General features: G+C 38.9%; 1 protein-coding gene and 1 pseudogene across 1 annotated transcript; both read right to left on the bottom strand.

Moving 5' to 3' along the window:
• Nucleotides 1–2,069: 2,069 nt before the first annotated feature.
• On the bottom strand, nucleotides 2,070–3,724 carry LOC104418072 (lipase-like PAD4). The gene is made up of 2 exons (XM_039301900.1): nucleotides 3,169–3,724; nucleotides 2,070–2,906 (listed from the first exon to the last, which is right to left on the bottom strand). The coding sequence occupies exons 1-2, from the start codon at nucleotides 3,559–3,561 to the stop codon at nucleotides 2,070–2,072; spliced, it is 1,230 nt and encodes a 409-aa protein (XP_039157834.1). The 5' UTR covers nucleotides 3,562–3,724.
• Nucleotides 3,725–14,866: 11,142 nt separating this feature from the next.
• The window catches only part of LOC120288255, a 34,586-nt pseudogene continuing 22,099 nt past the window's right edge, over nucleotides 14,867–27,353 (bottom strand).

Below are 27,353 nucleotides of genomic sequence, written 5' to 3'. Positions count from 1 at the left end.
GCACAGCCTCCACGACTCATCCAAGAAGGGCGTCGATGCAGGAAACTCGCCAGCATCTCACTGCTCTCGAACCTGCATCACTAAACACAACTGGGTGAGAAGGGAGGCACTTCGACATCTGGCGATAAAAGGGCAACAGAGAGATTTGCGTTTGTCACGCATGGCAACGACTATATGAAGGAATGGCGGGCCGGCGAACTGATGCCTAAGACAGGATTGCTCATCAGAGCCATGGTTCTTTGCAGATATGGCAAAGAAAAGGAGTTGAATGTAAATGACTTTCTGAGAAGAAGATGAAGGACAGCCAACGGTCAATTACTATGTTATCATGGGCCAATTGCTCTGTTCTTTGATGACCTTTTTTTAGGAAAGATATGCAGCCACTCCTCAGAGAACATTCACGAAACTTCCTGAGGTTTAAAAACCAAAATAAACGAGAGTTAACACCACGAAATATCTTTGAAGTGGTAATTTATTCAAAATTAATTATTTAATCACAAAAAATCATAAATTAGTATAACCATTGACAAACTTACCCTCCATTACTTTCCCTTAAATTTTCTCATTAAATTGCTTAGTTAAAAAACATATGACAGTCTTTACCAAAAAAAAAAAAAAAAAAAAAAAAACATATGACAGTTGACGGATGTATCAATTTAGGATTTTACCCTTCGTTATATTAATTTGTGATTTTTCCATAATATTAATTCAATTTAGTGGAAACTAAGTATCAGAAATGTACCAGTTTATTAAATCAATGCACGATGCAGGTTCTTATAAAGTACTGCTAATTATCAGATGCACACTATAATACAACTACAATGTGGGTCCAAACTTCTCCGAGATGCCATGGAAACTTTGCTTCTCTATTTGCTCCTACTTTTGAAACAATAAAAGATGTCCATCCGCACTTTGTATGCCAATAAATCATCTTGAAAATGGCGAAACAAGCACATTTAAAATCTCCAACTTTCTGCAAATAAACCATTCACGACGAACGACTCAAAACTGGACCGAAACACGGAAAACACTTACCGACAATTTTACCTCCCAGCATTTGCCTCAAGCCGGTAATAGTCTGTACATGCAAAAACGCGAATGATCAATCGCAGGGCCGACAAACGACGCCAAATTGCAAACCCACATCTAAAAGCAGAGGTTTTTCCACGAATTCGAAGACAACAGACCAAAAACAGAGCACTGCAACAAAACCCAGATGATACGTTGAACCGAGTATGGATTCAATCAGAGAGAGAGAGAGAGAGAGAGGGAGGGCTACGTGAAGGAAGGAGGAATGAGAAGGCGAACGGAGGTGATCGCCATTGGAGAAATTGATGGAGCTAGTCTGCGAAAAAGAGTCGGAGTTTTTCAGAGAGAGAGAGAGAGAGAGAGAGAGAGAGAGAGAGAGAGAGGGACGCTTAGAGCGAATCGGCGACCGGTTCGATACAGGCCATTCACAACAGGAGGCCATGTTCCATAGCTTCCCAGCCTAGAAAATTCAGTTCTAATTTTAACCCTATTCTAAGAATATACTCAAAATTTAGCATATATTATATATTTATATATACTCACAAGCCCACCTTTTAATTAATCTGACAAAAGTGGATATAAGTCAGAAATTTCGCATCAATAAAAGTTAGCGAATTCAAAATTTTGGTAACTGCGAAAGCAGGTAATTTAGAAAGTTATTAAAAAAGTTACATAGACTTATCAATGCTCGTCAAAACTTTACCAACATGAAAATAATTAAATACATTTTTGGCACGGACCAATAGATTTCCACTATTTGGGAGGGCCCAATAGAATAAAATTCAAGTGTAATGTCCCAACTTGACATTTCCTTATTATTATAGGTTATTGCATTTCACTACAAAACAAAATAAAACAAAAAAGTTTTTTTAAAGAAAATACTCAATATTTTCCCCGATCTTAAACATTTTCAAATAGTTCATGGAGTCCATTCAATATATACTATAAGTTTAGGTTGTGCATTAAATTAAAATTCGGGAATACATAACTTCAGGGATCATGTTTTATATTGAGTTAAAATTCAAAGACTATTAGTGTCACTATCTGATCTCTTTGTCATCACAATCCATTTCATTCAGAACAGGAGTAGAAGGTCGCTGCGAGAGCTTCGACTTCAAATCTTTCCATTTCTCAACCCATAATGTGTAACTTGAGTTCTTAAGCACAACATCTTTGGAGACCTCCTTGTTCTTAATTAGCTCCTCTGCATACGTCTCGAAACCGTTCATGTTCTCCAGAAGCGGTTTCAACTTATTCAGGTCCTGTTCCTCTTCCACATCCTTGAGCCAGTCTTTAGCTTCCTCCACCCTCGCCCAAAACAAAGAATCTTGAGTAAAGCTTGCGTACCTGCTCCTACTCCTTTTGTTGTTATTTTGTTGTGGTTCTTGCGCTGCAACAGCCACCTTCTGATTCCACCATCTTTCCAAAATCTGGAACCTCCTATTCCTTCCGTGCTTGATGTAATGTCCCTTCTTTGTGTGCATGCCATGACGGTAATAGCGTGCGATTTCCAATGGCTCGGCGAGGAGCATGTAGGAATGGGGCGCATGGATCCACTTGGACCTGCGGTGGAAATCGTGCGAGAGTTCATTCCGTGCTGCCATGCCTATGACCCTATCCCAGAATGCGCCGAGTCTGAACAGGTTCATGTCGATTGTGGACTCCCTCCTGGATGCTGCAAATTCCCTGAATGTGTCATAATACCCACGTTGATCCACGGACTCATCGCAGTGTGCCTTGTACCACTCAAGTTGTGCCCTGCAGGGCGTTATCTCAGATAGTTTGATAGCTAGATAAGCATTGTTCAGGTTCGGCGCACGTCCCATGTGCCGAGCCATCTGCAGGCAATCTTTAGCTGGTTTTGAAATATTGTCATCCTGCACAGTGATAAGAACACCACCCACAAAGTGAAGACTGAGTAGTTATCATTCAGCGATCGCCAAAAAGATGTATAAGTCTACATCATTCTGCATGCACTTGTTTTAGAGAGCGAAGGAGAGTTCTTCCCCACATACTAGAGAGTAATTGTTCCAAGAAAATCCTTCCACAAAATAAGGGCAATGATAGACTATACTTTTGAGTCGGATTAGAAAGCCAAGAAGATAGTGTGTCATGCGGATATGAGAAGCATTTAATTACCTGTGGATCTATTCCTAAGGATTGTAATGCCAAGAAGACAGCAGCTTCGTAACTTGACTCGGAGAGGTCATTGATGTTTATTCTTTTCAGGAACTGCAAAGAAAGTGGTCTTGTATAATAACCATACCTCAGATGATCCTCAAAAGTGGAAGTTGGAGAGACTGTCTCGAGCATCAAATGCATCATCTTAACAACAGAAGTTGCGTTATCCAGACAGATTGCCCCCTCTTCTGAATAGAATAGGTAGCTTCCCAATGGCCAAAACAAATTGTTCCCCGCCCCTTCTTCTGATTGTGCAGCATCTTTAACACATTTTTTGACGTTGCTGAAGAATTCATCGAAATTTTGTTTTTGTAGTTCTCCAACTAACTGTTCTGGACTGGGTGAAGCCATAGCGACTTGCCAAAACTGAAGCAACAAGTGCAGTTGAAGAGTCAAGGAGGTAAGTGGAGTGAAGAACAGTTTCGGTACTACATCGAGCTTGGAGACAATGTTACAGAAGCTCCCGCCCCATCTTTCTTGGAGAATGGCTTGGGAAAGGGACTTGTTGCCAAGCAAGGAGTGCCGAAGGTGAGGCAGAGGACTGAGATGGGAGAAGCCATGGGCTGTAGATGGGAGAGAAGCCAAAGAGTAGTGAGAGAGGCGGTTGTTGCTCCAAAGGAATGGCCTGTGAGGATAATCATCTTAACTTTTCCTAGAAATTCCTGAATCTGCACACAAAAAGCAGCTCAATGCTCGAAGGATTTCGCATTTTTCACTCTCAAATCGAAAGCAAGAATTGTGCATGACCCAAGGGCAATTTTTGATCTGTTCGAATATGCTGGTATGGCTAATGTCAATTGACTTCCCAAAAAAGGAAAAGACTGTGGAGACTACTATATCGATGGTTTACCGCTACAAACTACGATACATTAATGGCTATGTAGAAAGACTATGCCTAGATTTCCAACACATTATGAAGAACACAACTAACCTAGACTAGTAATTTAGTATTGTCCAAGAACTGTGATACATACATACATATATACATATATACATGCATACATACATTGTACCAGCTTAATCTCTCAAAACAATCTTGATCAGTCATGCGCAATTTAGTAAGACTTTCCTGCTTTTTTTTTTATGCGAGGATCCGGCCTAGCTCATCTTACAGGAGCACAACACCGACTATACCTCAGGGGAGACTGGCCCAACAATTCACCGCCGAGGCCCCCTGCTTCAATCACGAAACTACTGTGAGAGCTGTGAACGACTCAGGGAGTCGAACCCCTGACCTGGTGGTCAAATTAGGGGGTATGCCTAACTAGTGCAGCCATGCGTGGATGAGTTCCTGTTGTTTGTGATTGGTAAGTTCAACAAAACAATATGGTTCGTCTGAAAAAAAAAAAAAAAAAAAAACTGATAGTTGATGCATCTCTGTTGCTCTCAGGTGAATTTGCTTTTTCCCTTCAAAGACAAAAAATTAGTAGCAGGATTTTTGGAATGAGGGATGGTCGATAGATTTTCAAGAGTTCTTAATTAATTACAGCCTCACATCACCTTCACACATAAGGATTAAGAACTAGAATCTTAATTTGCTTTTGATGTAGTCCCACCAAATCCATTTAAATTAGGAGGATTTGTGGAATTCGTAGACTAGCAAACAAACATTTTGAAAACAAATTTTCAGTGAGTTTTTCCAGATAAGGCCTTGGAAAATTAAATCGCATCAGATTAAATTAAATTTATATTAACTTTGGTTCAAAGGAATATTGCAATCCCTTGCTGTCAAACGCAACACTCTTTTCTTGTCGTTATCAAGTGCACAGAATGAAGTCGCTGTCAAAAGTGAAGAAAAAGAATCTGCCATGCAAATGTTTATATCTACCAACCGCTAACTTCTTGGTTCTTTTCTGTTTTGAAAATAAAGTAAAACCGTGGTCCTCTTGAAATGTCATGTACGGTAGGTACGGACTTTGACTGACGAACAAACAATCCAGATTATGAATCACAAGATATGCAAAGTCCGCAGGCCGATCAATTTATGAGGAGGGTGACTGAAAGCTAAACCATAATTTCGTGGAAGTTGATGACGTTCGACTTATGAAGATGTAACGTCTTCTAAGCCAAAGTCAAGCAGGCCAAATTGCATACCTGGTTTCGGAAATCCTGTCGATGGTAAAATTCCAGGAAGAGACTGAGGAATCCCGCGTCCACCTTGACTGTCTCCTCGCCATCACCGTCACACCTCAATGGCGAGAACAGATGCTCCCATCCGCACTTGTCCAGCGCCATCAGGGTCCCACAACTCGCCTCGGGCCCGTCAATCACCTGGATGCCCGAGAACGCCAGGTACCCGACCTCACCGTGTTGGTCCGCCACAAAGCTCCTTGGCGCGGCGGAGTTTGCTAAGCTGCACAGCCTCCACGACTCCTCCAAGAGTGGCGTCGACGCCAAGAAGGTCGCCAGCATCTCACTGCTCTCGAACCTGCATCAGTAAACGCAACGGGGTGAGAAAGGAGACGACAACTGGACGTCGGGCGATGAAAGGGCAACAGAGGGAGTTGGGCTTGTCACGCACGGAGACGACTCGGCCTCCATGGAGAGCGCTTGAGTCTTTCAGTTTCTGGCCCTCGGCGTTTTTGTGAAAATGTCTGAATGGGAGTGGATTGCTCCGAGAGTCCAGAGCGGCTATATATGGGGGACGGCTGGCGGGTGAAACAACGCCCAAGACGGGGTTGCTCATTTGCAGCGATGGTTCTTTGCAGATACGCGGAAGAAAAGAAGTGAACAGGAAACGGTGAATTACTATATAAGTCATGGGGGCAATTGCTCAGTTCTTTGATGATCATTTCGTAGGAAAAAGATACGCAGATGCGTCTCAGCTAAGAGTCAGCAAAGCAATCGAAGCGTCCTGATTAAATAAACGTTTTGCAACGATCAATTCACTCTTCTAATTTCCACCAAAAAAATATAAATAATTCACTCCTCTACTCGAATCCACTCTTTAACAAGCCCCTATCATCTAATGGGAAAATTACCAAAAAAAAAAAAATCATAAATTTATTAAAATTGCACCAATTATGTCCTTCACCTTTTTCTTTTGGTCCATGATGTCATGAACATTTGACATTTATGCTAATTTAATTTATCCAGTCAATTTTGGCTAACTAGTGTTGATGTGAGTAATTTTTAATAATTTTTTAATTTTTTTCTATATTTTTATTTTTCCTTGTTTTCCTTTCTTCCTTCTTTCTCCAACCAAAAGGGAGGGGAAAAAAGAGAGAAAAATATATACAAAATTCAAAAAAAAAATAAAACATCATTCAAAATCGTTCACATGTACACCATTCACATCATGTAAGATGACTAGCGTATAAGTTAACATTTGTCGAATGTATTGAATTAGCATAAAATGTTTGGGACTAAATTGATAGGTTTATGACTTTTTTTTAGTAATTTTCCCATCCTTTAATATGTCACAACAATATTTGAATTTTCTGAACAAATAATATGTAAATTGTCTTGTATAGTTCAAGAGATTCTGAAGTGATACCATGAGATTTCATTACGACATCACGACAGTGTGACAATATGATTAAGGAGAGGTGATAGTAATAATAAAGGCATTGGTATAACAAATGGCATTTGATAATGTGAAATTATGCAGATGGCGACGCCGAAAGAGATTAAAAAAATCAAATTAGCTCGAAGTGGGACTTCAATGGAGCTATAAATGGATCAATAAGACAACTTTGTCTAGGGAGATGCGTAGGAAGATGCGTAGTTCAACGCACATAGCTTTTGTCACAAGATTAAATTAGTCCCTGCTCACACAAAAAAGAAAAAAAAAATCGAACAAGAAACTTTTTTTTTTTTGGTTCCAAAACAAAAAGATGACTAGGCTCTTTGACAATGGCCACTCTTCCAACATGAAAGGAAGAGGTGGGGGTTCAAATCCCACATTTTCGAGAGGTTAGGGTGAGGGCGATTTAGTTTCAAATATAGATTTCGACTCCCACACTCTCTAAGAAGGCAGAAAAAAAGTTTGAGAGTGAGAATTAGAATAGGATTAGAGTAGGATCGACAAAAAAAAACAAACTAGGCTCTTTGATAAAGAATTTTCCATCACCAAAAATTTAGGACCAGTAATCGAGCCACGTTGGGCTTGGCCCAGAAGAAACAGCCATGCCGAGCACGGTCCCTTGTGTACCTCCATTGCTCGTGACCGGACGGAGGCCAACTTGGGCTTGGGCCAGGCCTAATTCTCTCTCTCTAGAGAATTGACTAGTACCTTGTTAACGTGCAATGTTCACAACTCCTTAAGGCTATTGCGACATTTCTCATATCTCTTTGGATTCATTGTCATTTGCAATAATACATTGTGAATCTCTGGCTCGTTTCCTTAGATTATGAGGGAGTAGAGAATTTCCATTGAAGCTACACATTTTGTTCCCAAGATCTAATGGACTGGGCCCCAAGTGCTCAGTATGTGTGGAGATTTCTCTTTAAGACGCATGAATATGAGATTTATATTGGTTTGTGGAGGTTTAATTTGCAATAAACTAGGCCCATCAAATGGCTAGGTTGAGTCGGGTTGAAAAAGGTTTGATTCAAATTGACCCAAACAAACAATACAAAAATTAGCGAGATATACCTATTTTGGCCCTAACATATACTCGACCCAGTCTAAGCTCCAATTCTTAATGATTTTCTTCCTTAAATTGTTACCTTTGAAGGGTCTGCAACTCTGTGGAATGACTTGCCGAGTTAGTGAGGGAGATTGGGCGCTCAAGTAAAGTCATTGGCTAAGACTTCTCGCGGCACTTGAACAACATAGATATGCGGGCGAGCGTTGCATTGATGGACCACTCCTGTCGTGAACAAGTTTTGAATTGGGTTATGAAATGGGGAAGAGTGAAGGTGCCAATAAATAAATTCTTTTTTCGCCTATATAATTTTTAGCTAATACGAGTTGCAGACATTATTGTAGAAGTTGATTTTATAACTTTGCAAAACCATAAGTTGCTAGATTGATCACACGATCTTTATGTCTGATATCAGACAAATGATAAAATGATATAAATAGTTCTTGAACTTGATTAAGTGAGCAATATAATCCCTGAATTTTTAATTTATATAATATAATATCTAAACTTTCACATCCTAAACAAAGTAAACCTCCCTACTGGCACAACTCATGCCCCTAAGCCATCAACAATTTCCGCCAACATATTTTTGGATAGAAAACAACATTCCATAAGAATATATTTTTGAATTTTCTATGTATAGCTCGTGATAAATGACAATTTGTGGAATATTATAGTGTCAAATTTTTTTCCCTAACCTGCAGTTTCCACGAAATTATAGCGGGAGCGTAGAACGCGGTGCGCGTGCTATCCTACTTGGTCACTCGCACGTCGTTTTCGGTCAACCCAAAGTCAAATGCCCCTTTTTGACCGAAAACGCCCCTCGCCCTACGCAAAACGAGTAGCGCAAAAAGCAAGTCGACAATGACACCCTTTTAAAGGGGGAATTCTTTGAGGACGGCATCCGTCCTTTCAATTTATAGAAGTTTCTTTGAAAAACGCGTTACCATTCCGTTTATGTGGCCAAAAATAAATAATTTATCTCATTAATAACCGAAAATTAAAGTTTAGTTGATGCTCCTGTCTTCTTTTCCTTTTTGTCGGATAGTTGATGCTCCCGTTAGTCATCAAGACATTGGTGAATTATGGGCAACAAAATTAGGAATAGGATAAATAATATTCTTGGCTTGTCATCACACAAAATTTGGCATATGTACCTTTGTCATCTCTTCCTCTTGCTTGACTTCTATCCTCCATCTCCAACTTGACCAGCATTGATGTTTTGCATGGAAGGGAGACCCTCCAAACCATCATTTGGTGCACTCGAAACGGGTACGATCTCCTTGCTTTCCAGTGCATGGCTAATTCGCTAATTTCTCCCGCGATACTGACCCTTCGAATCCTCTGTCCGATTCATGGCCTTCAATCCTTGTCGTTTGATCATCAGGAACGGCATTCTCTCCCTCTTGCTCGGAGTCAACCCTTGCCCTTCGATCATCACCAGTATCATCATTGCTTTCCCTTGATGCGATCCCTCTGTCGGTTCTCCAAACTTGTCGCCGCTATCGATTGCATCTTGTGAATCTTCTGCTGGCTCCATCCGATCAGAGAGAGAAGAGAATTCTGGCGGTTCTCCTAGAACTAAAACATTGTATAGTTTCAGTGGAAAACCTGACCTATGCATGTTGATTTCTCACAGAAGCTTTCCCATATAAAATAAGTAATCATGCAAGCACCGAATTCTTATATGAAGCGTGAACTGAGTGCCAAGTTTTTGAAAAGTGGTTGAAAACTGAATAAATTACATTCACGGTTTTGTTCCCTAAGACATTCAAGAAAGCTATACAAATTAAATGCGCATACCATGAAAAACGAGTGCCGGACACCCGGAGTGTCAAAACTTGGCATGGAGGAATACTTAAGTGTCAAAAATTATGAAAGTGCCAAGTTTTGGTACTTGAATTGTTCTTTTGTCCATGTTTTTTACTTGTTTCCTTTTACCAAGAAAAACTGAACACATTTTACACAAAATAATGATGAGTTTTCTGAAAATTCAATAGTGAAACTATAGTTAGTAGATAGAGCATGTTATTTTTTTAGTCGGACCTAGAGAAAAAATGTAATCGGATTTTGACGCTAAAACTTTTGCCTTTTAGCATTCACTAAAAAGTCCAAGGGTATTGAATATGTAAAGAACTGTTATTGTTGATGTGTATTTCTAATTCGTTCAGCTTGTTTGAATTTCAAAGGGAAAAAAAGAACAAAGTGAAATCTAAGGGTTTGTTTGTTAATGTTCTTTTTTTTCTTTTTTCAAAATTTCTTCTTTTATTCTTAGGAATAGAAAAAGAATATAAATTCAGTTAGTAACATCAACTAATTTTTCTATTCACTGGAATAGAAATGTGATTAAGAAATATATTCGGAACAGAAACAAGAAATATATAAAAATTGCTTGAGTGCATTAGGTAACCATTCGGTTCCCGTGAACAATTTTTGTTCAAAAATGATTTTTTTATTCTATTTCCGAGAATAATTTCTGAGTTTTTAAATGTGTTTAATAATTGCCCAAAATTTTTATTCTCGAAATAGAAAAGCATTTGGTAGAATTCTTAATTTTTTTGTTTATTTTAATTTTTTAAAACTTTCATTTTTCTTATTCATTTTCTCTGTTTGTTCCTCCTCCTTTATGGCGAGCAATCGCCTTGGCTAGGCCCAACGAGTTCATCGGAGGCTCGCCTGGTCACCACAAGCCTCGGCCTCGCAGGGGCAAGGTCGAGCCTTGTCGGTGGCTAGGTGAGGGATGGTAAGCCCAAGCCTCACGCAGCCCCGGGCAACACCAAGCCTAGAGGCCAAGCCTAGAGGCTAAGCTTTGCCGGTGGCCAAGTGAGGCTTAGCCTCACATCGACTAGCAAGGACAAGCCTCATGTAGCCCTTGCCGCCAAGGCTTGTTAGCCTTAGTTTGGCTGGTCGTCGCTATGGCCGAGGCCAACGACCAACCAAAATGAAGAAGAATAAGGGTGCGCTTGATAACGATTTTGTTCTTAGGAACAATTTATGATAAAAAATGATTATTTTTATTCTGTTCCCAAAAATAATTTCTAAGCATTTTAAGCCATTTGATAACCATGTCCAAAATTTCTTATTCTAGAATAGAATTGCACTTAGTATTGTGCTCAAAATTTCCACTCCAAATCATTTTCTTTTAATTTTAAAATAATTTTATTACTTTTTTTTTTTTTTTTTTTTCCTTTCTCTCTCTTATTCTTCTTCTTCAAGTCGGCGACCTCACCGAAGCGTCGTCGGCAGCTGGGCGAGACTCACCCAGCCTCGTTGGCAGCTGGGCGAGGCTCGCCCAGCCTCATCGGTGGCCAGGCGGGCCTCTCCTAGCCCCGGAGATTGGGCTTGCCTCCGGCGAGCTCGCTGAACCTCGCCTTGGATTGGCGAGCTCGCTGGACCAGTTGTCGGACTGGCGGCAATGGGCAGCAGACAGCAACCGCAGCGGTGGATGAAGAAGAAGAAAAGGGAAGAAGAAGAGAAAATATGGGCTTGATTCTAGAATTGTTCCGGGAACAAAACTCAACTTTTTTTTTTTTTTATTATTCTTGATTCTGTTCCAAATCTACTTTCGGAAACAAAAAAAAATAAAAAATTGTTCACAGGAACAAAAATTTTACCAAACCCAATTTTGTTCCAAAACTAATCCCGAGAACAAAAGAATAGAATCTGGCACTGTTAGGATTGTTATCAAATAGGTCCTAAGAAGAAGATTTTAGGAATTATTCCCGAGAACAATAAATAACTTTTTTATACTTCTTGACTCTATTTCAAATTGATTCTCGGAATTAAAAAAATCTAGAAAATAAAAATTTATCAAACGTATTTCTATTTTTTTTTGTTCTATTTTTTTTTATTCTAGAGAATAAAAGAATAAAATTAGGCAATCGTTTGGAATGTTACCAAATAAACCCTTATTGTTCCCAATAACAATTTCTAAAATAAATCATTTTCTTTCTTTCTTTTTCTTTTTTTCTTCTTCCTCTTCTAATTAATTGCCAAACCTCGACGTGGTCGACAATCGACCTAAGACAGGTTTGGCGACCTCACCCCACCACCGGTGAGGCCCGACCTTGCCATGGCCGAGCGAAGTAGACCTTGCCGTGGTTGGGTGAGGTCGAGCCTCACCGGTGACCTCATCGGCTCTCGTCTCTAGCTGGTTGCCGAGCCTCAACGAGAGGAGGAAGAAGAATAAAGGAAAAAAAAAAATCAGAAAATCATTAAAAAAATTAAAAGAAATTCTATGTCAAAAAAAATTTGAGAGTTATACCAAATGTATTCCTATTATTTTTCTATTCCAAGAATAGTTTTGAGTAGTTATCAAACACATTTTTTTTACTTAGAAACTGTTCCAAGGAATAAATATAAAAAAAAAAATTATTTTTGAAAAGAAATTACGGCTAAAAATAGAAATGTTACCAAATGCATTCTAAATAACCGCATTTCATTCACTTTACGAAAATTTAGCACTTAGTTCACGCTTCACATATGAGAACAGCCTTTGCCAACTAAACTTCCACAACCGATTCAATCATTTACATCCAAGAGTTTCAGTGAAAATTCACTGCACATAATCTAAATTTTCCGCTGAAACTACTCAAATTTTTATTTCTTGAAGAAACGAGAGAATTCTCTTCTGTCTCTGATCTGATGGAAATAACACTGAGCTCACAACATATAGGCGAAGATGGCAACAAGTTTGGAAAAAGATCAAGATCGTTGCAATCCGTAAATTCTAGAGAAGCAGCTTTTTGGCTGGCAAAGTAGTAATGCAACAAATCGAGGAAAATAGAAAACATTTTACACTAGTACATATGCAATCTATAACTTCTGCAAATTTTTCACAAGAGAGTCAAAAGAAATAAGTTTTAACATCACATATATATTTTTTTGGTCGAAACATATTTGAATGATATGAAATAAGTCAAGTTTATATATTTAAAATATGGATGAATGCACTAGAAGTTCTAAAACTTGTCATGAAAGTGCAATTAAGTTTTAGAACTTTCAAAAAATGTAATTGATTACTAAAACTTGTTACAAAGTGCAATTGAGTCTTGAAACTTTCAAAAATTGCAATCAAATCTTAAAACTTATATTCTAATAATCTACATATAATTTATAGTTTGTGAGTTTCGTGCGTTAGAAACTATCATTCGATATGCACCTTTGCTATGCTCCAATGGCCAGAAGCAAGGCAATTTTGCTGTACATGATCCAATGGCTGTATGGACAAAGCTTCGATGGATGGCTGGCATTAAATCACTCAAATCCATCGAGCGTGACAAGAGACAAATCAAAATTACCGTGTATATAATCACCCAATCGCAGAACCACTTTTCCGATATGTAACAGGAAATACATGAAAATGAGATTAAACCCTGTTGAGACGCCATTAATCTCACCATCTCCATGAGCTTCAAACTAATTTGTTGGGAAGGAACCTGTCCAGCTTATCGACTTACATGAACATCTACACCTCAGTATTGAACCTCAACATTTGACAGGACAGACGAATAGTAAGACAGAATAATGGCATCAGGGCATTATGTGCTAATGTAGGAGAGACTTGACTTCAAAGAATCATTATGCTAACAACTCATAAAAAAACATACAGAGGACACTGCCTTGCGGCTTGCGCACTCCTTGTCTGCCTCCTGCAAAATAGTCATCGACAAGGTCACGAAATGTGATGATATGAATGCTGTTGAAAAAGAATGAGCATCAGGCAATGCTTCTGTTTTATCCATCCATAGTAGTAGGCTTTTTAGAGGGTTCATAAGATCGAAGGGGCTCTCTCTGCATATTAGCATTGTGTAGTTCTCTTCTGAAGGGCCTTATTTTCTTTCATGCTGACACTGCATTCTTTAAAAGAAAAAGAAGCAAGATCTCCGATATAAGATCATCTCCAGCAAATATTTTTGTTCATGACCTGTCGGGGATAACACAACTATCCTAAAGACTTTGATTTTGAATGCATTTTGAATTGTTTCACATTTTCATCTTAAGCTCGTGATGTCAATAACATTGCATGTATCATGACATTGTTTTACTTTACTTCCTTAGAGATATGCCAAGACACCATCCCTTCATGGCACGTGTCCAAGATGAAAAATTTCTTTCAACAATATCAATCTGAAATAAGTTCAGAAGAATTATTAATATCCAACTTCATCCTCCAATTTCTGAAGATGTCACAAAATTTCCACATCCAGTTACCTGTCAACATTTTGGGTAATCATAAAATTTACTCGACCAGCCTCTTCAAGAGACACAAAGGCATAATGAGCTGGACTAGGCTGCCCTGTGGTAAACCTTCTCCATCGAGCATAGGTCCTTGCCCAATATTGCCAACAAGCCCGTTTAGAATGAACAAACTCCTAATGAATTGTAACGGAATTAGAGTAAAAAATCGAGACACACTAAAGAACTTAGGCATGGTTAGACACTTAAAAAATATGAAAACAACAGAGAAGCCCCATGAAGAAACTGAAAAGATTTTATTTAAGCAAGAACCGACAACAAATCTTCTCCATATGCAAAGTTAGCTAATTGCAGCACATTTTTGTACTTTCCATAGTATCATATCATTCATAAGAACCACAAATCCAACATACTTCCTTGAATGTCCTCCCTTATTTTTTAGGCATGACCCCAACCCTGATTTTATGCTATTTCCTTAGACACATTCCAATTGGAGTATCCCAAAGACATTTACCTGACAAAAATGTAATTACCAGTCACTTAATTATCCAAATTAAGAGATACAGAATGGCCATGAAAGAATACTCAAACCATCTTTGATATAATTGGTTTAGAAAAAATTCATGAGAACAGTGGCTGTTACATATCATATCATCTGCAAAATGATACATTTCCAGTAATTAACAGTCACTTAATTATCTTAATTATCCAAATTAAAAGATACAGAATAGCCATGAAAGAATACTTAAACTGTGTTAGATATAATTAGTTTATTTTATATAGTGCAAACCATATAGTATATATTACAATACTATTACCAAAAGTTAGGTCCTTCACAACATAGGGTTTGCAAAACAATGGTGGGGTTTTCAATACTCCCTTGGATCCTCCTCTAGGTCCTCCTCTTTTTCGACGATCTCTCCTTCTTCCTCACTCCAGCTGGAGCCCACGGTTGAGTTCACCGGAGAGTCAGAATCACTTTCAAGCTTAGGGTCCTTCGCATCTACCATCGATCCACCCTTAGGATTAGCAATACCCTTCCCGAACGTAACCTCCAGTGCATACAGCGGTACCACTAATTCCGGTATCGGACCCACCCTTCACCCATCAGAATAATAGCGATACCACACTCAGTACTCATGGGGCACCTTCTTGGGTTCACCCACGTCTACCCAGACTATGGACTTTATTAGCACATACTCGAGTCCCTCGGGATGGTGGTGTATCGGAATGTGGTAACCTGTCTCGGTAAACTTCTTGGGTTGCCCAAAATATTCAAGAGGGTTTGGTGGGGCTGCCATCTAGGGACCTGAAATATTGTCTCACAATGGGGTGAGACTATGTCTCAGCAAGTTTTACCCCACTAAGACCCGATTAGGAAGCAAATATGCCCTAAGGGCTGCCTAAGCACAACACGGGTCAGAGGACTTATCTTGGCCTCAGTCTCCTTCCTGTAAGTTGATACCATTTAATATTTCATTGAATCATATCAATAATCAAATCACTCAATTAGATCGAATCATCGATCAATCGACTCAATTGATTCAATGTCATCGGACCATCATTTGGTTAAAACAATACTATTTATGAGTCTGATCAAAATCCAAGATTGCTTACCCTATGTGATATATAGATAGTAACTTGCCCCAAAAGCTAATAAATAGCATATTGTTCATTATCTAAGATGACATAACGAGTCACCGAGCCATCATTGCATACCGTTCATTCTCTAAGATGATATATAGAGTCATCGAGCTGACATATAGAGTCATCGAGTTAGCATAACATTATTTTTCTGGTCGTACAACCAATTTACCATTTATCATACTTGATAAAAATACACGTGTGTGAGTACACGGCCGGTCTTAGCAAAAATACAAGGTTTTCACTTTTGAACCTCCCACTACTTTCGGCAGTCCAAAAATAGATTTTTGGCCCTGTAGACCGATGTTTGGTAATTCTCCAATTAATTACCAAAATTATCCAATTTATGAATAAAATCCTAAAATTACAATCAGGCAAAATTAGCATAAATTAAAGCTCAAATAAATAAACAGATGGCACCACAATAACCAGCATAAAATTCCGGTCACCGACTATCCTAGTCTAATTTTTGGAAAATAAATAAATAAATAAATAATTACATAAAATATTAAATAAATGCAATAAATGCATATTTAGTCCCGTAATGCCTAATTATATGCCGGAACGGGCTCGGAAAATTTCTGAGATTTGTTAAATAAATACTAGAGTCTATTTACTTGCTAATTGCACTATCTATCCACCTAACATGCATTGAAAATTAATTAATATAACCACATAATCTATCTTAGCATAAAATAATCAACCCCTAAGTGTGATTAACCTACTAAGCGAGGATTAGTGAGTTAAACTCACTTGTTCAGCGATCTAGTCGATGCAAAACAACGGGGACGCAATGGAGCTCAATTCTCTCCAAGGCGGGCCTAACTTTCTGGGTCTGGAATGACTTCAAAACGGGCCTCACAGCAACATCGAGACCCACACTTTTCTGTTATGATCTTGGCTGGAAAAGACAAGCCGAAGGCTCGAGTGAAGCAACAACGGACTAGGAAAGGCTAAAGAGACCAAATCGGGTTCAAGCGGGGACTCATGGAGGTTGGAGGGTGGCGGCGGCAGCTCATAATGGTGGGGACGAGCTAGACAGCTCTCGAATAGCCGGGGGCGAAGGCGAGCTAGGCGCGTGGGCACACGCGTGCGGGCGGTGGATGGCGTTCCGGCGTGGCGTGCGACGGCGAGGAGCTTCGCGATTGATCTTCTATTGGTTGCTGGGTTCCGAAAATGGCAAGGAGGGGGCTGAGGGAGCTGTGGACGGCAGCTTGAACGAGAGAGGGAACAATGGCCCTACCATGGCCTTATTTTTCCAACTCTCGGTCCCTTTGACCATCCTCATCCACCAGCTGGTCCTTGGCCTCAAATTAGCCACCAAGGCTTTTCTTGCAACCCTTGAAATGGTCCAAAACCATAGGCAAAGGGAGATACGAATTTGCTTGAATTTCTCACCAATTGGACACTTGTTCTTACTCAATTCAACACAAACCGGCCTCTATAAAATTAATCGACATCTCACCGACCAATTGGTGAGGAAAATACCAATTTAATCCCGCTTACTTTCCAATTTTGAAATAAAAAATGATCCCTGACTTTTTCTAGACAAAAATGGCTCTACCTCGACTTTTCCCAAAAAGTCTCGGTTTTAAAAAAAAATCTTTTGAGAATAAGTTGACATTCCTAAAATGACTCGTGACATCACAAAACTTTCAATTTCTGAAATTGGATTCAAATTCATGGTTAATTTCACTCGGCGTGTTTTTAGTGTGACCTAGACTACTTTGGATAGGTTTCAGAAGTTTTTAGTGCAAATGACTCGTGATCAATTTTTTTGAGCCATAATGAATCCACTCAACACATTAGCGACTCTTAGTTGTCGTGAAAATATCGAGAATTTAAATACAGACACGGGGTATCAAACGATAGAAAAAATCAGTTTAGTGCCGGCCGACGAGAATTTTCTAATTTAGTGGTGTCACCCACAATTAGCCACACATTTCAGTCGAACCGATCTATCTCTCGACTTCTAATCGATTTTTAACTATACCGCAATAACCTCTAAAGATGAGCATGGTTGAGTAGCCAATTCCTGATCGAATTCTCAAGTCTATTGCGTTAAAATTCCTTAATGACTTCCCTAGATAGTCTAGTTTTCTCGAGAGCGATCAGTTCTGAGAATAACCTTATAGGCACGTCGATGAAATGCCCGATTAATTTAATGGAAAAGAAGATTGAAAATTTGGGATGTCACAATTCCTCTTTGGTCCATGTACGTATCGCTTCACGTTCCTTTTCAAGGCTTCGCATGGCTTCAAAAAAAAATCCCGCGACTCCTCTCTCAAGCGACGTGGATGTGCAGATGGCTTCTCTTACGTGCGGCTCCTCTAGGTTATTCGTAGCTCCACACCAAAGGAAGAAAACATATTTTGTTCTAATATGTGTGCCCAGAGTCAACAAGTTTGACTCTGGGCCCACTGTCTCTTTCATTCTTTGAAAGGGATTCGTACACTGCAAGTAAGGGGAAGAAAACCATTGGTTTTCTTCATTTTTCTTTTATCCCCCTTAAAGATAAATAGATAATAAAATATAGTGTGTTCCTTTTTTTTTTTAATCTTCTAGTAACAATATATATCTTCTTTTTTTGTAAACCTTCAAGTAGTCCAACGAAGCTTCTCTAGTTGATTGAAAACATCCGAGACTCAAAAAAGAATTTCGAATTTCTTTTCTTGTGCGTAATCTTGAATATTATTTTATTAGAAAAATATATTCACGATCAAATGATAAAATTTTTATCCAAGTAGATCACGTTTTGCAAATGCTCAAACTTAAGACATAATTTAATAGATGGTAAACTTATCACAAATGCGTCGATTTGTGATTTTTTATGATTAAAAAAATTAATTTGGATTAAATTTATCACAAAAGTACCAGTTTGGAATTCTTAAATTTTTCAAATGAGTTGTATGTAAATGAAATTTTTATTACGTTATCATGACAATGCGCCAGTAGGATTGACAATTTTTGAGAGGTGACACCAATAGTAAAGGCTTTGGTAAAGCAAGTGGCTTTTGGTAATGCAAAATTATGCAAATGATTCACATTGAAAGAGATTATATACTCGGATTGCTCAAAGTGGGACTTCATTGAAACAATGTGCTGTAAATGGATAAAGAAGAAAACTGTGTAAGGATATACGTAGTGTAGTGCACATAGCTTTTATCACAAGATTAAATTAACTCCTGCTTATGCCAAAAACAAAGTGAACAGAAAAGATGACGAGGCTCTTCCCTATACAATTGAGGGCGGGGATATATAATTTTGCAGCACCAAAACTTGGGACCAGCAATTAGGCCATGCTGACCCAAGCCTGGACGAAACAATCAGCCATGCGGGGCACGGTCCCTTGTCTCCCCTGCCTGTGGGGCTGGGCCTAATCCTCTCCTTCCCCAGAAACCCCCCTCCTCCCCTTCTTCCCATTTCTCTCGCTTTCTCTCTCTCCTTTTAGGGCCTGTTTGTTTGTGTTTTTTTTTGAATACTTTTTCTGTTTTTTTGTTCTGGGAACAAAAAGGAACATAAACGCGTTTGGGTGCGTTTTTGTTCCTTTTTGTTTTTTTGTTCCAGGAAAAAAGAAACAGAAATAAGAAACAACAAATTTGTGTTTCTTATTTCGAAACAAAACTTAGAAATACTTTATTATTTTCTTCTTCTTTTTCTTCTTATTTTCTTTCTTCTTTCTTTCGCCGGTCGCCGCCTTAGCCATGGCCGGCGACCGACCGATGAGGGCCGGGGCAGCCTCGCCTTGGCTGGGCGAGCTCGAGCTCGCCCAAACCGGTGACGCCGAGCTCGCCCGGCGGTCGGCGAGGCTTGGCCTCGCCGAGCCACCGCCTGGTCGGCGTTGCCTGGTGGTGGCCCGGCGAGGTCGAGCCTCACCGGCCGCCGGGCAAGCTCGGCCTTGCCGGATCTAGGCGAGTTGGCGTCGCTGGCGTGGCCCGGCGAGGCTCGGCCCGCCGACCGCCGGGCGAGCTCGGCCGGGGGTCGACGAGCCTTGCTTGTGGCCGGGCGAGGCCGCCGGCCTTCGCCGGCCGGTCGCCCGCCATGGCTGAGGCTGGCGACCGGCCAAAAGAAAAAAGGAAAAAGAAAAAAGAAAAAGGAAAAAGAAAAAAGAAAAAAAGGAAAAAATAGAAAAAAAGGAAAAAAATAGAAAAAAATAAAAGAAATAAAAAAATTATACAAGTTTACCAAACGCGTTTTTGTTCAAAAATTGTTCCCTAGAACAGAAACATTTTTTTCTATTTCTATTCCCTAGAACAATTTTTAAACAGAAACGCAAACAAACGCACCCTTAGAGATTTGATTAGTACCTTATTCCTGCATAACGTTCACACCTACTTGAGGTGACTACAACATTTCTCATCTTTCTCCAAACTCGTTATCATTAACAGTAATATTTAGTGAATCCATACCTTTGTTTCATGATGAGAGAGTGAGAGAGTGAGAATTTCTCATTGAAGCTACGCATTTTTTTTTTTTCAAAATCTATTAGAATGAGCCTCAGACTCTCAATTTATGTGGAGGTTTCTTTCGAGACACAAGAATATAAGATTTAGATTGGTTTGTGAATGTTTAATTTGCAAGAGACTAGGCCTACCAAATCTGAACGGGTTGAAAAAGGGCTTGCCCGAATTGGTCCAATAACACAATACACAAATTAGTGACCTGTATCCAATTTGGACCTAGTAGATACTCGACCTAGTCTGGGCTCAATTCTTAATAAATTTTCTCATAAATTGTTTCATTTGAGGAGTGAGCAACTTTGTGGACTCACTCGTCAAGTTGATGGGGGAGCTTGGGTATTTAGGTCAAGTCATGGGTTAAGACTTTGTGTGGCACTCGATCAATGTGGAGATGTGGGTGAGAGCTAATGAGCAAGAACACTTACGTGTACAGGTGTGGGGTTTGGTTATGGAATGGGAAGCGAAGGTGTCGATAAATAAATTCTTTTTTCGTCTTTATATTTTTAGCTAGTGCGAGTGCGGACACTTTTGTAGAAGTTGATTTATAACTATGTAAAACCATGAATTGTTGGATTGCTTAAACGTTCTTTATGGCTAATATTAGACAAAGTAAACCTCCCAACTTGCACAACTTGCACACTAAGCCATCGATAGTTCCGGCCAATATATTTTGGATAGAAAATAAAATTCTATAAGGATAGATTTTTGAATTTTCTACGTATAGCTAGTGATAAATAACAGTTTGTGGAATATTGTAGACGTCAATTTTTTTCTAACCAATAGTTTCTACGAAATTATCCATGCCCTAGAAGAATTCCAATATTCTCCGCTTGACATCTCCCATATTTTGGTCTAGTACAAACAACCTTGACTTGTACTTTCATTACATAATTCATTAAATATCTTGAAAGTGGGTTTCTTTCTGAACCCACTAGAACTCATATATAATTGATTTTTGGTTTATTAAACCCATTACTACCCATATGCCAAATTTTAGACAACCCAATCTTAAACCAAGCCATTGGATATGAGTAGGAAACCCATTTTGCGACCTCTGCAAGAGACCGATCTATTATATATGAGGGCTAAGTTTTTGAGACATGTTGAAAAACAGTTAATTATTTGTTTCTTTTAAGCACCCCCACCACATTTTTCTCGAGTGGAGATGCTTAAATCTTCCTCCCAGAAATTCTCAACTATCTCAATGTCACGATTGGACCTCTTCTTCATACCAAAGCTCTTGGCTGAACCAGGGTTTCCATGTTCCATTCTTTCTATTGCAGCTGCCTACTATTGCGAACACACTGGATGAAAAAGAAAGAGGAATTTTGGTGGAACCTTATGAATGTTTTGGGATTGAATTCAGTAGAAAGGAAGACAATGCAATAGGACCGGAAAAAAAGTAAGTTCTAAGAGAGCGCCTTTGGGTTGAGAGCCTTCACCTCTTCTTGGAACAAATTCCGGCAAAAAGGAAATCCAGAATCTTTACATATTACAGTACACACAGTCCCATGTATTTCCAGTGGATTGCTACCAGCGCGATGGTGCAACTTCATCCTCCAATTTCTGAAAAGGTCACAAAATTTCCACATCCAGTTACCTGACAACATTTTCGGTAATCATGAAATTTACTCGACCAGCCTTTTCAAGAGAAGCAAGGGCATAATGAGCTGCACTAGGCTGCAATGTGGTAAACCTTCTTCATCCAGCATAGTTGGCATCCAGATCACTTAAGTGTTAGAGTGTCAAAAGTTGGCATAAAGGGACACTTAAATGCCAAAAGTTATGAAAGTGACATTTAAGTGCCAAAATCGGAGCAAAATGGATCACTTAAGTATTAATTCGGCCAAAATTTGACCAAAATGCTGACGTGGTGATTTTTTGGCGAAGCAAGTGTAAAATGGCGTCATTTTGGTATTGACGTAATAAAAAATTAATTAAATGAAATTTAAAACTAAATTTATTTAAAACATTTAAAAATAAAAATACAAAAATTTGAAAAAAAAGGAGGGAGGTGGCCGAGAGCTGAGCCCTCGTCGCCGCCGGGAGGGCTAGCGACGGAAGGGGAGGGTTGGCTGAGGTCGCCCGGCCAACCAATGGCAAGGGCCCGTGAGCCCTCGCCTCGATCCGGGGGTGAGGGCCACCCTGCGGGGCGAGGGCTCGCAAGTCCTCGCCACCAATCGGCCGGGTGACCTTGGCGACCCTCCCCCTCTCGTCATCGACCTTCCCGGTGGCGACGAGGAGGTGGCGGCAGCGAGGGCTCAGCCCTCACCGCCTTCCTTTTTTTTTTTTTTAATATTTGTATTTGTATTTTAAATTTTTTAAAATAAATTTAGTTTTAAATTTAATTTAATTTAATTTTATATTAATTTTTTACCACATCAATACCAAAACAACGTCGGCATTGTCTAGCCACGTCGGCGTGCAAAACAACGTCGTTTTGCACTTACTTTGCCGGAAATTGTACAAGTTAGCATTTTGGCCGGATTGGCACTTAAGTGATCCATTTTACTCATATTTTAGTACTTTCACTTTCGTAACTTTTGGCACTTTAAATGTTCCTTTCTGCCAACTTTTGGCACTTGAAGCAATCTTTTGACCAGCATAGCTCGTTGCCCAATATTGCCTACGGCCCATTCAAAATGAACAAACTCGTAATGAATTGTAATGGAATTGGAGTAAAAAATCAAGAGACACTTAAAAAGATGAAAACAATAGAAGCCCCATGAAGAAACTGAAAAGATTTTATTTAAGCAAGAACCGACAACAAATCTTCTCCATATGCAAAGTCAGCTAGTTACAACACGTTTTTGTACTTTCCATAGTATCATATCATTTGCAAGAACCACAAATCCAAACTACTTCCATCCATGTCCTCCCTTATTTTCTTATGCATGACCCCAACCTTGATTTTATGATACTTCCATGTACACATTCCAATTGGAGTACCCCAAAGACATTCGCATGACAAAAATGTTCCCTGGGGAAAATGCTCTTTCAATTAAATGAGTTGGCTTCCAATTCTCACCACTTATTTCATTTCTGCCTCTTCCTCATCCAAAATTTGTATATATGTACTAGAACACCCTTCAAATTCAAATTTAACCTCCATACCTTGCTTTCTTATTGAACTATCCATGCATATTCACTTCATCTCTTCAGAATAAGCACAGTGTTGCTATTTACATAATGAAATCAGCAAACCAAGAGAGAGGAGAGAGAGAGAGAGAGAGAGAGAGAGAGAGAGAGAGAGAGAGAGAGAGAGAGAGAGAGAGAGAGAGAATCAGGGAAGCTGCAAATCCCAGCACGTGCATTCAGATCACTTGATGGGTAATTGGTCTGAAATCTGTGCTGTAAGCCCCATTTGGACTGCATAAAACAAATAAAAGTTAGAAGGGTTTGTCTTAGCTATGAAAGAGCCACTCCAAAATAAATACGGTGGAGACAAAATTACAAATTGTCACATTAACACAAAAGCTTGACATGAGAGTGCAATCATACAAACTTGACTACATATGCTGAAAATACATATATAATACAAGGTTATGCAAAGTGCATAACTTGAAGATTAGTGTTGGGCATAAAAAATGATACAGCATCCTTTCTTCGGGTTCTTGCCCGTCACTTAATTATCCAAATTAAAAGATACAGAATAGCCGTGAAAGAACACTCAAACCGTCTTTGATATAATTAGTTTAGAACAAATTAATGAGAACAATGGCTGTTACGCATCAAATCATCTCTAAATTGATACATTTCCACCCATCAGTGATGTCCATCTATTGAAATGTCTGCTAAATGTTGAATATCGTTCTAAACATAACTAAAGAACCATCTATAACCGGGGAATACCGTACTCCGTGCTCATTCCAGCTCCGGTCAAAACCAATTTAGACATATAAGTAACATAAATTCAGTCAGGGAACAGACGTCTCACTAAGAAACAAGACAGTTGGGAAGATAACTACAAAGTAAGAAGTAATTGCACGTAAAGGGTTAAAAAGTCTACGATAGGACCTTGAATCGAATAATTGATGCAAACGATCAGTGTCCTTAAGGCTTGGAGGATCTGAATCAGGCACCATCTTCTTGTCCCCGAGAATTTGCGAGGTTCTCCGGATTCCCTGGAGAAACCCCAGGAACCGATCTGTGGGCATTTATACGAAGAGACTATCATGAAAATTGTGGCTCTTTTTTATAGTGATTCTAGATAGTCGTTTTCTATGGCAATTTTTGAATTTTCATCTTTTATTGCATCAATTCATGACTGCAAATCGAAGTGTTATTTCGCAATCAGCTCGATTTTGCTTTGATTCCTTCCATTTTATCAAAATTCTTACTTTTCACTCACCTGATCTCCTAATTGCTTCCGCATTTATCAAAATCTAAATATTCACAAAAATTTCTAACCTCCGTGCATAATCAATCAGATTGATTTTCCCCATTTTTTCTTTTTCTTGTTTTGATGTGATTTTTATTTTATTTCCTTAGGGTCGTCAAAATTTAGATGTCAACAACATTAATTCAATCCAAGCTTCTTCATCTCTTGAAAATTAGCGAGCATTCAACCTCTTCCATGCTAATGTTGCGGAAACTAGTCGAGTTTAAGATGGAGCTCTTACTTTTTCTTTCTAGCCTTTCGAGGATGTAAGAACCGAAAACCGCCCTAACTTAATATGGAAAAGGTGATTTTACTATGGCTGAGTCAAATTTCTAAGAAGAAAAGTGACCAACATGACATCAGTTGGGATTGTAAAAGACTATTGAAGTCTCGAGTTTCATCAAATCAGGCTGATACCCATGTCACGTACATTGAATTGTGGCTGTTTGAATAATTTCTTTTTTTTTATTTGCCTTAAAATTGTTGGTCGTTCCAACTTTGTAATAATGGAGCAAAACAAAGTTATGAAACACAATGGCACAGACCATTGCAACCAGCAATTTGCTAGCCTATTTTCCGGTGCCACTCACTCACATTAGGAAGATTAATCTTGGATTTAGGCCACGGAAAAGTCGATGTGAAGAAAATATAGAACGACAAGTTGGATATTCAATGACGAAGATGGATATAAGAAGTGAGAGACCATACCCTTCATCCATCTATAATATTGACATCTGGTTGCACGAGATGTAGCTTCACCGTTCGTTTCTAAATTTTTTAATCAAGTGGGTCCGATATTGAACCCAAATTATATAGACTGGATTCTTATTCATAAAAGGCAAATACTCTTCAAATTCGTCAACAAGCAAGCCTCCGATCTCGTTGATGATTGCAGGAACACAAAGATGGATCTTTCAAAATAAGAATTCGCAAGTCGCCACCATCTCGCTGCTCTCGAACCTGCATCATCAGTAAACGCAATTGGATGAGAAAGGGGACAACACTTCGACCTCCGGCGACAAAAGGGCAATGGAGAGTTGGGTTCGTCACGCACGGCGACGATCCGGCCTCCATAAGTGAGAGTCGAGTGCATATTTATATATGAAGGGGATGGCGGGCGGGCGAACCGACGCGGAAGGAGGCGTTGCTCGGCGCCGCGATGGTTCTGTGGAGATACGGCGCGGAAAAGGGGTTGACAGTATCTCACCGTTCTTTGACCTTTCTCGTTGACAGTATCTCACTTTTCTGAAACTTTCCTGAGGTTCAAATTGAACAAACGCTTTGGCAACCATCAATTTGCTCTTCTAATTTCGACCCCCAAAAAATTCTGATAAATGTTTTGTCTGTAAATTAATAAATGCTTTGAATTTACTCTTCAACGAGATCCTGCCTTTTAATTGGAAAATTACCCCCAAAAAAATCATAATTCTATTATAATTGTGTTCATCGTAATTTCTTTTTGCAATGAGTCCTAAATCTTTTGCATTTGTGCTAATTCAGTCCATGGATCAATTTTGATTGGTTGGCGCAAATTTTTAACAATTTTTAATGATATTTTTAATTTTTTTTTCAATTTTTTGTTTTCTCTTTCTTTTTTTCTTTCTTTCCTTTCTGTCTTCCTCTAGCCGGAAGGAGGGAAAAAAAGAGAAAGAAAAAAAGCGAAAAATTCGAAATAATAAAATATTGTTAAAAATTATTTATGTTAGCACCGATCTCACCATGTACGACAGCTAGTGTTCACGTCAACGCTAACCGGCCAAAATTAGCAGAATGGACTAAAATGATATGAATACAAAAATTTTAGAATCCAATTGGCAAAAACATAAAAAGGTTTACCAATACAATTGTAATGGATTTAACAATTTTTTGTTAATTTTCCCATCCTCTAATATATATCACATTGATCCTTGAATTTTTTGAACAATTTGTCTGTAAATTGTCTTGCATCATTTAGGAGATTCTAAAGCAAGCAATGCCATAAGATCTCATTACGGTATCACGACAATATGACAGTGGAACTTTTAAAATATGAGTAGTACACTGTATATAGGTTTTGTCCCAAGATTAAATTAGTCCCTACTTATGTTTTGTATCAACAAAATCTTCCCTGTAATTACTAAACGTCTGTGTCAATTAAATGAAAAAGAAAAAAGAAACCGAATAGAAAAGATAACTAAGCTCTCCTCCGTAAAAATGAGGGTGAGGATAAAAAAATCTTCCATCACCAAAACTTAGAGCTGGCAAAATGGGTCATAAACCCATATTATGACCCATTTTTGCCCCAAGATTAAATTAGTCCCTGCTTATGTTTTGTATCAACAAAATCTCCCCCCTAATTACTAAATGTCTGTGTCAATTAAACGAAAAAGAAAAAAGAAACCGAATAGAAAAGATAACTAAGCTCTCCTCCGTAAAAATGAGGGTGAGGATAAAAAATATTCCATCACCAAAACTTAGAGCTGGCAAAATGGGTCATAAACCCATATTATGACCCATTTTTTCCCCAAGATTAAATTAGTCCCTGCTTATGTTTTGTATCAACAAAATCTCCCCCCTAATTACTAAACATCTATGTCAATTAAAGAAAAAGAAAAAAAAAACCGAATAGAAAAGATAACTAAGCTCTCCTCTGTAAAAATGAGGGCGAGGATAAAAAAATCTTCCATCACCAAAACTTAGAGCTGGCAAAAAGGGTTATAAACCCATATTATGACCCATTTTTAATTAAATGAGTCAAGTGAAAGTTAAATACAGGTTATAAATGGGACAAGTAAAAGTTAAATGTAGGTTATAAATGGGTCAAGTAAAAGTTAAATGTGGGTCATAAATGGGTCATAAACGAGTCTAAGAAAGTAAAACACAAAAAGAAAT

Source organism: Eucalyptus grandis, chromosome 9, assembly GCF_016545825.1.
Source record: "Eucalyptus grandis isolate ANBG69807.140 chromosome 9, ASM1654582v1, whole genome shotgun sequence".
Lineage (NCBI taxonomy): Eukaryota > Viridiplantae > Streptophyta > Magnoliopsida > Myrtales > Myrtaceae > Eucalyptus > Eucalyptus grandis.
The sequence above is the reverse complement of the archived record's forward strand: the minus strand, read 5'-3'. Positions and strand labels throughout refer to the sequence as shown.